General features: G+C 36.2%; 1 protein-coding gene across 1 annotated transcript; it reads right to left on the bottom strand.

Moving 5' to 3' along the window:
- Window positions 1-3,869: 3,869 nt before the first annotated feature.
- LOC109161083 (endoribonuclease Dicer homolog 3) lies at window positions 3,870-13,655 on the bottom strand. The gene is made up of 25 exons (XM_019309413.1): window positions 13,358-13,655; window positions 13,080-13,257; window positions 12,355-12,468; window positions 12,154-12,288; window positions 11,963-12,032; window positions 11,797-11,840; window positions 11,570-11,701; window positions 11,167-11,319; window positions 10,966-11,092; window positions 10,808-10,880; window positions 10,554-10,716; window positions 10,152-10,312; window positions 9,494-9,709; window positions 9,134-9,393; window positions 8,770-9,041; window positions 8,011-8,531; window positions 7,836-7,930; window positions 7,372-7,607; window positions 6,884-7,093; window positions 5,897-6,373; window positions 5,535-5,807; window positions 5,127-5,453; window positions 4,721-4,844; window positions 4,350-4,461; window positions 3,870-4,261 (listed from the first exon to the last, which is right to left on the bottom strand). Exons 1-25 carry the CDS (start codon window positions 13,459-13,461, stop codon window positions 4,054-4,056), a joined length of 4,785 nt encoding a protein of 1,594 aa, XP_019164958.1. The 5' UTR covers window positions 13,462-13,655; the 3' UTR covers window positions 3,870-4,053.
- Between the last annotated feature and the right edge of the window lie 435 nt (window positions 13,656-14,090).

A 14,090-nucleotide genomic window follows, 5' to 3' on the forward strand; every position in this document is an offset into this window, starting at 1 on the left:
CATAATTGAGAGTCTGACTCTACATCCACCTCCCCCAAACCCGTATCTCGCAGCCATGATAAAGCTTCACGCAAACAACACCCCTCTGCCTCCTCCACCGTATACTGGCCCTGTACACGCACCCCCTTCACTGCCAAACACCGCCCAGCATCATCCCGCACCACCCACCCCAACCCCAACCCCATAGCATTATTTGCATAATCAAAAGCTGCATCACAATTCAACTTCAGCCTTCCTACCTCCGGCGGACGCCACACCTCGTCAGACTGCCCGTGATCGTTGCCTCCACCCACTGCCTGCACCGCCATCCAATTATGCCAGTATCGCAAAGCATGATGTTGTACTGCCTCTCTTACAAAATGCTCCCCCCGCCACACACTCGCATTCCTACTCGTCCAAACTGCCCAACACAACATTACAAACCTGCTTCTAGTGTCATCATTTAGGGTCCCTAACATGCCAAAAAACCAATCAGTAATACTAGCATTGTCATGAACACTAACAGTGAGATGTAGCCATGCCCATATGGACCTTACATGCATGCAATCCCGGAACAAATGAAAAGCTGACTCCTCCACACTACTACACATATGGCAATTTACACCACACACAACCCGTCTCGTGGCCAAAGCCTCACGAGTTGGTAGCACCGCGGAAGCCAGCTGCCATGCAAACAACTTCACCTTGGGAGGAACCTGAAGCTGCCAAATTAAAAGCCAAGGGTAATCAGATATGAAAGGAGATTTTGAATTCCTGACTTCTTTTAAAGAATGAGAGTGCAAGATTACTCACATCAATCAAACTGATTATATACATTAATTGATCAACAATGTTACGTGGATTTTTTATTTTTCACAAATTTTTATCGTAACTTTACGTAGTTAATTTGTGATAAGTCAATTGTTATACCATGGACCATGATCCATCTTGCATTGTAAATCCTGGCAGGGCCGGCCCTGGGCAAGTCTGCCCAGGGCCTTTGCACAGGGCCCCCAAAAATTGGGGGCCCCTTATAAAAAAAAAAAATACAGTATATAATATAGTCATCGCAGTTTCAGTTTTGATTATTCGAACCCTATTACTCTATTAGTTTATTACCCTAATTGACTAACCGTAGCTTGTAGCTCGATCAACCCTCAACAAGCAATTGCACAAGCCTAATTAATTGGCAATTTTAGCGTTTTCCGGCATCAAAGTGATCGAACAGCAGTACTGCACTACATGTTCAAGTTCCAAGATTTCATTATTCTTTCATTATGTAGTTTGATCAACAATTTAACATTAGAATTTTTGTATTTTTGTACTTGATATCAATATCAATTTTGGTTGATTTTAATATTTGACCAATATTATTTCTCAAAAAAAATAAAATTGGCGCAAACAACAACGGTAGATGCAGCTCTGCAGATGATTGATTCTTCAATTCTTTTAACAGGTAATTAAAATTACTTATTACTTCACAATTCTTGTTTATTATTTTATTTACATGACTTAATAATTTTGATTTTAGAATAATTTAAAGATGAATTTTTTGATTAATTATTTATTCATAGAGTTTCTAAATAAATTTTTGTTTTTTTCCTTAAAATTTTATAATTATGTTTTCTAGAAAATATTCATCCGGATTTTAGAAACGTAAAAAGAAAAGTAAAAAAGAAAAGAAGAATTGAGCAACTAACTCAATCTAAAAAATGTGCTCTTGAAAAATTCATTACAAAAAAAAATTCAAATAGATTAACAAAAAGATGATGCCAAGAAAAAAAATTGTTAGTTGCTAATCTGCATATAGAAAATCAAGATGATTGCAAGATTGAAAAAAATTTAAATGATAGGTTGTACAACAATGATAGGACAATGAAAATAATAAGAATGTTAATTGATAGTTATTTAGAGGATGTTGATCACAATAATAAACCAAATGATTCGCTTTTATTTGACATATATAATCCAAAAAAATTGGGATGCCCTTGATTCTAAATTAATAGATAATTTTGTGAAAGATAGTCCTAAAAGAGATTTATCAATAAATAAAGGTCCTAAAGATAAATTCTCTAAAAGATTTCTGTCAGTATTTTACACAAGATATTTGTCAAATGGAGAGAAGTGTGATCGAGATTGGTTTGTATATTCAAAAGAACTTGACAAGGTGTTTTGTTTTTGTTGGAAGAAGTTGATATCAAAAGTTTGGTAAATGATTTTGCATATAAATGTGCACGACGCATGTCACTTTTTAAATAAAATGTTAAATGTATTTTTTATGCAATATTTATATTTTGAATTTTTTATATAACTTTTTGAACAACTATTATTTATATATAGAAATTACTTGAGAAAAGGACCCAAATTAAAATATTGCACAGGACCCCAATATTGATTGGAACGGCCCTGAATCCTGGTCTAAAAATTGCATCTGCAGTTAATACAGACGTATAATATGTTAACTATATACACATAAAATCTTAACTGCATACGGACGTATAATATGTTAACTATATACACATAAAATCTTAACTGCATACGGATAATATGTTAACAACATATTATGTGTTTGTAGTTAACATAAACTGTTAACTACATGTACAAAAAATGTTAACTGCAACACATAATATGAATGTTATTTTTACCCGGATTCACAATGCAAGGTAGATCCTAATCCATGGTATAATTTGCCGTGATAAGTTAGTCAGTTTAAGAAGGATAACACTTGTGTGAGACCGTCTCAAGGTCTCAATTCATGAGACGAGTCGGATCTTTGATTAATTGATCAAATCTTTAATTAATGAGTCGAATTTTTGACATCATTAATCAAAAATTTGACCCGTCTCATACATTTGAGACCCGTGAAACGATCCCATACAAGTTTTTATGAATAGAAAACAAATTAACAAGAATTACGACACAGCACATGTTAGATTATTAGGTAAAATATTTGGCAAAAATTTTGGTTTGAATAATATTTCTTTGAATTATTCTCATTTTGGTGTCATGACTATTTGTGTTATATTTGATACATAATTTATACCTTTTTGTAGTTATTATAACCAAATTTCTAATGGAAAATGGTTAAAATATGCTGCATTTTCAATTTGAAATTATACATGTGGTAAGGCTTTGAACAAAAAGGGAGTATTTGGGAATTAGCTAATAGTTGATAGTTAATTGATTCAGTTGATAGCTATATCTGACTGTATTAGCTGTTTTGACTGTATTAACATATTATAGAAATGTATTTGATAAATTAATTATTTAATTTTTACTGATTACATATAAAGACAAGCGTATTGTGTTATTTACTTAACTCTATTTTTACAATTTTTTATTATTATTATTATTATTATTATTATTATTATTATTATTATCTATTAACTATTAGTTTTTGTTTTATCATTAATAAATAATGTCATAATTGTTTTTTTAAAAAATACAATGTAGTTAATAATAATTCACATAACAATTAACAAAATAAGAATATGGTCTTCTGGAGGACTAATCTCAGCTGTCCATCATGGTTCATCAATGGTTGATGATTTTAGTAAAAAAACATGTAATCAACTTTATAATTATTGCAACCTACTAAGTTTTCAAAATTACCATTTTTTTTTCTTTTAGTTTCCAGCAATCTTCAATTGTTGATCTACCTAGATAGATAGATCAAATCAATGCTAAGTTTTTACGTGGAAGCATGTTCCCACAATCCCACCTAAACCCTCCCGACTACAATAGCCAACAAATACGGAGTATTAAGGGTAAATTATACTTTTAAAACATAAATCTTATAAACTACTCAAAATAATTTTTTTTTTTCATTTCATTTTCAACTTATTGGCATCAATAAGTCAAGCTAAAGTGTTGTTTACCAAACATTCATATTAAAGTCAAATAAGCCAAACTTTGCTAATAATTTTCTAATTTGCTCATAACCAGAATGGTATTTACAAGAAATCCAACTTCAATGTTGCATATTGTTTAGATACAAGATAAGTAAACCTACCATTAATCCAGGTTAGACAATTACACCTAATAACCGGCCTGTTTTCCCGAGTAGCGAAAAGATTATTCCTTGCAAACGATGATCTTTCCTTGTCGTTCAAGCTCACGAAGCATGGCAAGTGCAGCAGAATCACTAGAGCTCTTCTTGTCGGGTTGTTTTTCACCCAAGAGCTCAATTGCTCCGACGTTAGGAATTGTCAAGGTGATTCGAGATTCGAAGCTAATGAAGCCTGTCCTCCTTTCAGACGACTCGCCAAATTCAATCAGAGACCTGTGCCGATAATTTCACTAGTTATACATTGTTGAATATGTAATTAACCGAGGAAAAGAAATGCGAATTAAGTGTTTGTTTGGCGTACTTTGATTTAGTCTCCAATGGATCAATTGTAGGCATTGGCCATTGAAGTGTCTTGCAAAGGTTGAAAAGCGAAGTCCTCGGCCCTCCCTTTTTCATGCTGATTGGTGGAATTTCTGAAAAAGAAAATAAACACCATTCATGCACATTGGCTCAATCTTAGATTATAACATGGTATTAGAACTTGTTCGGTCCACTTTGTGTTCACCCGGTTTATAAGGCCATGGGTGCATTATAGCCCAATTGAGTGACCTTGACCCAAACGATAGCAGTATAGCACCATGCTTTTGAACTTTATGACAAGTTGGTAGAGTTCAAATATCGGAGAAATCTTTCTTACCCATACACTCTACAAAGAAAATAAACAGCTCATACCTGGAATGTTATTTGAATTACAAGGACTGCTCGAGCTATCAGCGGTTAACAAAGGAACTCCAGCTAAAGGAACAGCAACAAGGTCGATCTCCGGTCTATTTCTCTTTGATGAGATTTCTCGACTCTGTTGTGAGAAAAAAACTGAATTAGAGAGTAGCTAATGCAAGATGAACGAATGGAGCAAAAGCTCAAATGAGTAGCAAATCTAATTCTCCAACTCACCATAACCACTCATTGATAAAATAAGAGGGAATATATGGATTTATAAGACCATGGGTTAGACTAGCTAATTGGTTGGATTCAATCTTTTAGTGTGGTTTGACCCATGTACATTATAGCCCAATTGAGTGACCCTAGCCCAATCTAAGATTATAACAATAATAACCAAATAAATACATGTTACCACCTTCAAGTCTTTGAGAAGAAGAAGAGCCGCCTGCCCTTTTGCGTCTTTTCTGCACTGTCCGAGTCCCTCTTTGACCAACAAGTCATCTTCGAGCTGTAACGAAAGTTCGGCATGAACAGCTTCTCCTTTTCTTTTCCAGTCTTGTTTTAAAAAGTAGCCCAAAGAGCTACACAGTTCGATCAATTCCCGATAAGGAGGGAGTTCCAAATTTTCAGGAGTAACAATGGGCGAAAGTAACGGTTCAAAGATTTCCCAAACTTTTCCCAAATCAAGTTTGGTATCAATAAGTATTGCCCCGGCAATACTTTCCACCAAATCTCCCAGTTCCTGTAACACAAAGCAAATAAGTTGGAAGTAATGCCAACTCAGCAAGGTCAAGACAAACACGCAAATGGCAACTTTACAAACCTTCGGCGCTTTCCCGCCCATAAGCAAGTCCGCATTGCAGCTAGATTTGGACACCGACTTCTCAAACGCCAATACTTGGCTTCCAAGAAGCCCCGAGCAGTGCTCGAGATGTGGATGAAGATTTGCCCTCACGGCAGCAAGAGCGAAATTTTGGTTGTTGACGGAGGCAGAACGTAGATCCGTTAACTCCCCGGGGTCCACATCGGTGTGATTTCGATAGAGATACAAAGTAATCAGTATATCTAATACCGCATCTCCGAGAAATTCAAGCCTCTGCAACAGATTCAACACTAAGAGAAAACGTACACAAATGGATATAATAATTGTATTGTAATTACGTAAAGAGGAGAATTTTCAGTAACCTCGTAAGAGTAACCGACACCTAGGTCTTGCTTAGTTTTGTGCGTTATGGCCTCTAATAACAACCCCTTGACAGAAAATACGTAGCCGAGCTTTGACTCGAGGGTTTCAATGCCTTTAGAGCTCGGGGTATAGGAGCGGAGAGACGCAGCTTTTATGGTATCATTCACCCGAGATAGATCAAGATCAACGTCCACGCCAATCCATTTCATCGCCTTAAGGGCAGCATCCAAACCGCCACCTACATAGTACGCCCCGATAAGTGCTTCAACGCAATCTGATATAGTTTTCGATACCATCCATCTGTGACCTCTATCACAGCACTGCCCGATTTCCACTTTCTCGTCATCTCGGAAAAATTTCCCGTCCACAGGCACTTGTAAAGTCTCCACACCGTGGTTGCATGGAGAAGGCCAAATAGAAAGTTGTCCCGGGGCAGTCCACATCCGAGGAATAAATGGACGGTCTAGTATATATCCCTGCAAATAACAGAGAAGAGCTCCATGAACCCAAAAAGATCAAACAATAGCATTTAATCAATTGAACTTTTACAAGTAGAAATTTGTTATAGAAGTACTACGAAAATAAAAATTGAAAGGAAATAGATATTGTCATTGTTAAGAGTCCCACATTAATAAAATAAGAGAGAACATAATGGGTTTATAAGGTCATGGGTTAGACTAGCTAATTGGTTGGATTCAATCTTTTAATGTGGTTTGACCCATGTACATTATAGCCCAGTTGAGTAATGACCCTAGCCCCAATCTTAGATTATAACATGGTATCAGAGCCTCCACTTTGGTGGCGTCTAGAGCTTTCATTTCAGGGGAGTGTTATGGATTCAATCTTTTAGTGTGGTTTGGCCAATGTGCATTATAGCCCATTGAGTGACCCTAGCCCAATCTTAGTTTATAACATAAACAAATAGGTATGGAGAGACAAAGAGTTTACTATGGCTAAGGATAACATAACATATGTATATTCATTACCTGTATATCACGACTGATGCCCAACTTATGAAGTGTTGAATTGCAAACTGCCCATCTACGCTTATCAGATAGCCCGCCTTCATTTTTATCGGGATATTTAAGGAAGAGGTGACAGCTCAAAGCATACTTCAAAACTGAATCTCCTAGCAATTCCAAACGCTCCATGGAAATACTCTCGTTACACCTCTGAGTTGTGAGAGCTGCCAGAATCTAATCAATAAAAATGTTCAGTTAGCCACAATAAATTATTATTTTTTTGGTTAGACCACGAGGTCTCCTGAGTAGGCCCTAACTGTAGGAGGTACCTTTAAGCCCGTACCATACTCAGACTAATCCCCGTTCGCACCAGGCCGGCCCAATTAAGGGACAAAGTGCTGGCCAGATTGGTTTTTCCATACGAGATGGGGTTCGAACTCCCGACCTCTCTTAAGCCACAATAAATTATTGAGATTAATCATATTATTTTCTCCAAAATGAAAATTACGTACCAATGAGCTTGGCACAGGTGAGTCGCCATAATGACGTGAAATCTCTCTTCTAAGCTGGCTGGCCAGCATTAAGCAGTGAAGTCGATGCATTAGTGAAGGTAGCAAGTATAACGATCTTAAGACATCAATGCTAACGTCAATACTGATTAGAAGTTCGGGTGGAATGTGAACATGTTGCTGTGGTTTTATACTAGGCGTTTTGCTGTCATGCTCTGATTTCCTTTCCGAGGACAAACCTGAATGAAAAAAACCGAGCACAATTGCTCAAATCAAAATCCTCAAGGACAATAGCTATGAAAATGTTTTCTGAAATGCAACCAAACACTGGAAATGAAAATGTTTTCTGGAAAATAACTCATTTTCCTGCTTTCCAAACGGACGTTCACCAAAAAAAAAAAAAGGAAGAAGAAAAAGAAGAAATGTGCTAAAATAAATTACTAATCGTTCAGGGGAAAGGAGATGACCTGCATTCCTAAAGTCTTCGAGAAGATTATGGGCATTATGGCTTTGCTTTAACAGCAATAACGGCTGTTCAGGATGCGCCAGAGTAATCCCATACCTGATAAACACTCACATTATCATAACCGAGAAATGGTAACTTATCAAAGTGGGCAAAAGTTATAGGACGATATAGACTACCTTTTCAGGAAATAGTCAGCATACGATGAATAAGTTGACGGGATCTCATCACTACTACCTTCAAAAGGGCTTTCCGCAGATGAATTAGTAACGGCTTCCAAGATAGAATAGATTCTTCCCGTATGAATAGCAACAACCACCATATTCCTCACGCTGTTTCCATGAACTGATTTATTGGCCAAGTGAATCGGCTCGGTGCAATCAATATCCATTGTATCAGAATCGTTTCTATTTAGTAAAGAATCCCTCCTATTAGCTTCAGACATCTCGGCATTAAGCCAAGCGTTTTTCTTCAAATATTCCACAGCGGAGAACGAAGATTGAATTCCATTCCAATCGATGCACGATGGTTCGGGACTAGGGTCGATTGTATCGAGGGGCAAGAGCAAATACATGTATGATTTCTCCCACAATGATTCTTCCTTGTTAAAAATAAGCTTTCTTTCACCCGATACTTTGGTGAAAAGTTTCCCAAATAGCCCATTAAAAAAGAATTCCTGAAACCGCTTTGCTTTTGCAACCTGGTAGTCAAGAATAATTGAATTGAATTAACTACGCATGTGTTATGAACAAAGATTGGGCTAGGGTCACTCAACTAGGCTATAATGCACATGAGCCAAACCACACTAAAAGATTGAATCCAACCAATTAGCTAGTATAACCCATAGCCTTATAAGCCATATGTTCTCTCTTATTTTATCAATGTGGGACTCTTAACAACATGAAAGATCCACAATAGGGCAGAGAAAATGTCTGAACCTGATCTGAGTCCAGGCATAATTGCCCGAGTGAGGAGACAGAAGCTTTGACGTTTCTTTTAAGCAAGTAGAGCTCCACTTCAAAATTTCCAACATCATCGTCTAGCTTTTGTTCCAATAAAAGAACGAATTTCGAATACTGCACTTCGGGATCGCTAGAGCAGAAATCCATTTTATATGCTTGAAACTTCACTTCACCTTCCTCCTCCCCCCACGTTCCAGCCAGTGCGTTATTGCAGGTTGTCCCGTGCAATTCCTTTCTCTTCGTCGTTCCTGGAAGTATTTAATAGCACTATGAAACCTCAAGGCGATGGCAATATAAGAACAAGTCAAAACGTCAAAAGCTCGTATAAATTAATACTGACCTGCACCCGAAGTCGATATTTGAGTCATTTGACCGTGCAGATTGGGATCCTTTTTGGGAGGCTTCGAGCCAGTAGGGAGAAGATGGTCATTCAACGCCCCCATCTCATGCAATTTTTTGCATGCCTCCAAACATGCACGCTTTTTCGCTAGACGAGCATTCAAACTATGAGGACCAATAATTGTTTGAAAAGCTGCCTTTTCCGGTAATGTCAATTTGCATCTATGCAAGAGCCCTAAGGACATGGTCTCGAAATTCGGCCTAGGGGACAAAAAGGTAATTTTGATATTATAAGTAGTAAATTGACTATAGAACGATTTATCAGAAGTATCCATACTCTACATATAAGAAGTATCCATACTTGTCTCCGAGTTTTTGACAGTAACGATTTATCAGAGCGATGCTTGAATCCACATTCACAGATGCACCAGTTGCCTCTATGCAATACACATCACTTTCCTTCATTTCACACGGTTTTAGAACAGGAGCATCGGCCTCCTTGCTTATAGCTACATCGGTCACGGGACACTCACTGCATATCAAATCGAACATTTGATCTCTCTGTTCTACGTTTCCCCTGAAATACATACAAACGGTTTGAAAACAACAAAGCGAAGTACAGAGTATTATGCTATTACATATTCATCGAAAGTGATAAAAAGGGTAAGCCATTTGGTAGGGATTTGTTTCCAAAAATAAAATTCTAAAGATTTTCCTTTATGTTTTCATATTATACATCCAACACTATCAACCTGTTAGACATTATAAATGGTAAGAATATATTCAGCATGATATTAGCGATTAATGTGTATATTCTTAGAGATTAGGTTCTGATCCCTACCTTAGTTAGTATATAGTTTCTTGTATAAATATGTATATTCCTTAAGTTATTAGATTCTTTTTTAGACTTAATAAATGAAATAAAAACAATACCAAATGGCCTCCAAGATTTTCATCGGTACATCCTCATAAATTCTAAATCCCGAAAGAGAATAACAACAGCTGTCCAGTTCATTCACCTTTCAAGCATTGTTATGTACTTCAAATCTTTCTGAGAGGCTCGTTTTTGAGATTGGACAAAACTGGAAACTGTCCTCGGCAAATCAAATCTTATGACAGAAGGGCAGTCGGGTAGATTAATTCCCTCCACAACTGCATCAGTCGTAAATAACACATCCACCTGAGACATAAGTTTGTAGTCAGCAAATAAAATTCAGGGTTGTTAAAAACTAAGATTGGGTCAAGCTCTCGCTCAACTGGGATATAGTGCACATGGGCCAAACTACACTAAAAGATTGAATCCAACCAATTAGCTAGTCTAACTCATTGCCTTATAAACCCATATGTTCTCTCTTATTTTATCAACGTAGGACTCTTAACAAGGGCTATTACCAATCGTTAATCATGTAAGGTGTTAATACCTTTCCAGAGCAGAAGGATTCCAAAGTTTCTCCTTCCAATTCTGTTCTCGTTAAATACGAAACATTGAAATGAGGTAAGAAAGTTATTGTCTGTACAAATCTTTCGATTACTTTAGCTGTGAAAATGTTTTCAACAAATATGAGGCACGGTACTTGATTTTTGCTGCGTCCAGGACAGGTAACCGAGATTAGCAAGAAGAAAGAAGGAAAATTGTAAGAATGATTTGAATCAATCAAGTACAATTATGAATTACCCGAATGATTTGATAGTTTCAAGCAGCAACTTTAACTTCGGAGATATATGGTCCATAGTAACAGTTACAGAATCTGCAGATATGAAAAGACAGTATAATCAGAAATGGTAAGAATATAGAGTCAACAAAGCGAATTGATATAAAGAAAAGGGTATTACCAGGTGGAAATGATTCATCAAAAATCGATATGACTTCCTCAAGAAAATATCGACACTGTGATGAACATTCCGTATATTCACATTCTTCTCTATCGTTAAGAATGTTTTCCAGACAAACTTTAGCAGCCTACAATGTATGACATAAATATAGGCATTAGAGCGAGTTGTATGGATTTAGATAAATTGTGTAGATTATATTACCTCAAATGCAGGTATTGCCCCGAGATTATTTAGACAACATATAATGCTTGCGTGATCCTCAGACAACTTCTTCCGCAACATCTCATACTTAGCACGGGCATCTATAGACTGACTTGGCAGCGAATCTTGCAGCTTGAGCATAATTGCATCGAACTGTCACAAGAGTCGATTAAATATAAATTACTTTCGGTCTTTTATGAACAGAAAACATCATTCAAGAACATGGATAAAAGCAGCTCTCATGTTGATCCAAATTCAAACCTTAACAACTCCAAAAAGCTTGTCTTCCTCTTTCCTTTTCCTTTTATATTAAATATACTTTACTAAACTACTTATGCTAGCTCATGGTGTTTATTCCACGACAATCTTAAATAGGTGACCTTAACGAAGTTAAAGTTTTCACCTTTGACCAAGATGAATCTAATTTCATCTTCATTTCTGAACTGGAGGTGACTGGCGGATCATAAAATATGCAGCATTCATTTGCAGAGCAGACAGGGTCTTTCAATTCTCCCGAGTTCTCTATTGTAAAGATCTGAGAAAATGCAATGCAAACTCCAGTACTTTAGAAACAAGTTATGTCGGGCATGACTAATGCATAAAAATATTTTAAAAAATAAAAATAAAAACCTTGGAATCTAGAAGACTTTCAAGTTCTTCAGTTGATGAGATACCTGTAAATAAAGGTAAATTTACAATGGAAGAAGATTTCAAAGATATAGAACCATTCATGAGACGTCAAAAGTTTATTAGAATGTCATGATTCTATATAGAATGCAAAAGGTTTAAACTTTACCTTTTTTAGGAATAGCACAAGCAGCCATCCCAAAAATCTTGGGCTTTTGGCTTGATTGGTGATAGAACTCCTATACAATCGAAAAACTATTGATCACTAGGAGATCCCGCTTCGTCAAAAGCAACTAGACTTGTAAACAGTAAAAACATTAGAAAATTAATCAAGAGTTTCTAAAGGAACTATGGCTTCACCTTCATAATTTTGGCATAGGGATGGCTGCCGAAAGCTCGATAGCACTCATCTAGCACCATTAAGCAAATTCTTCCAATATTCAAGAATCCCTTTTCCAATCCATTCAGCAAGATTTGTGGTGTCATCACCAAAACCTATCGGAAAATAGAAGCAAGTTACGTTTTATTTCATTTTACAATTACATCATTATAACTACTTACATCATGATCATTCACTTCTTTTTCCCATGTCTTTCCATCCCACGCATCAATTCCTTTTGCCCCATAGAACTCTTGAACTTGAAGCTTTGTGTGGCATTTGATGGCTTCATATTGCTGTAATTTGGGGGTCAAAATGATAATTAGGCATTTCATTAATCAAGTATTCAAGCGCATGAATCTTCAAATCATACATAGAACTCGAATAAGGCAAATTAATAAATGCAAAAAGTGCCTGCTTTCTCAGCATTGCAAAGGATTAAACTAAACCTTGAATAAAACTATCCATCAGATTCAGTAACTTATAGTCCCCATTCAACAAAGGTTGAATCTTTGCAGTTTAATTAATTAAAGATTATAAATGATCCATAATCAACTTCAGGGTACTGGCTTAAATAGCTAAAATATAGTTCATAATATATAAACTAAAATCTTCACCAAATAAGTAAACAGCTATGCAAAGCCAAAAACCCTAGCATAATCCAATTAACCTCTAATTGGGCATCTTCATGATTCACTAGCCATAAGCTAAAAGGGAAAAAGAAATACAAGCAGACACTGTATATATAGAAACTGTGGGAGCTATAATCTGGAAAAAAATTATAAAGAAACGTTTTTTAGCAGAGAAGCTTAACCAAAGATAAGTAGTTTAACTACATTTTAAGCTGTAAACCTTGTAATTAATATTGGGGGAAAAAGAAAGTTAAGGAACAAGAAAAAGAACATACCTGATGAACAAAATTAACAGTGGTTGCTAAAATCACAATCTTTTTGCCAACATTAATCTCCATGAAGGATTTCACAAATTCTTGAACCATCAAGAGGGAAAGCATAGCCCTGTCAATCCCAGAATCCAGAATAGCAATTGTGTTCCTCATCAATGCAACCTTAACCACCTTCATCTCACTTTAATTTTAAAACCACCAAAAAAAAAAGATTTTTAACAATTATATCGAAATCAAAGCTGCATGATATCTAGCATAAATTGCAAAAATTAAACGCATACTCTCTGGGTGGTAATCTCTTCTTGTCGGGGTCAGTATCAAGTCCTCCATTCATGGCTTGGAAGCTTCTCTTCAGCGGGTTTAGCTTCTTCTCTGAATGCTCCATTCTTCCTTCGTCTTCTTCTTTTTTTCTACGACAAATATTCGAAAGAAGAATAAATATTTTCAACCCACAAAGTTCCTCCTTTCTGCAATGCAAATGGTGTGATCACTGTGAAGGCATATAAATAAAGATTAGGATTTTCGCCGTGAAAGGAGCAATAGTGAGCGTTTTTACTTTTTTCGACTGGTTTAATAAGCTTAGAACTAGTTATAATTACTAGAATATATTATAAATTCTTACTCCGTATTAATTAGAGCATCCCAAATCCCAATAAAGCTTTTGGGATGATCTTTAAGGTGGTTTTGAGACTTGGAATCCTACGTGGAAGTGAGAGAATGGGAAGAGAAAGATTGGATTTTTGTAGTAGGGATAAGTTTTTATCTCCTAATGTGGGCCTCACCAAATAATTAAAAAGAAAAAAAAATGACAGCTGGTGCGCGTTAAGTGCACCAGTAGTGCCCAATTAATTAACTTTGTAACTAAATCTGATTGTATTTAACGCGCACCAGCTGTCACTCAATCATACCCCCTCGGTTGCTATAATATATTATATATATGCCTTTAAAGTATTGACGACATCTACAATTATGTTATATTATTACTTTATGTCCTGTAAAGTGTAAATTGTCTAT

Source organism: Ipomoea nil, unplaced genomic scaffold (assembly GCF_001879475.1).
Source record: "Ipomoea nil cultivar Tokyo-kokei standard unplaced genomic scaffold, Asagao_1.1 scaffold2921, whole genome shotgun sequence".
NCBI lineage: Eukaryota > Viridiplantae > Streptophyta > Magnoliopsida > Solanales > Convolvulaceae > Ipomoea > Ipomoea nil.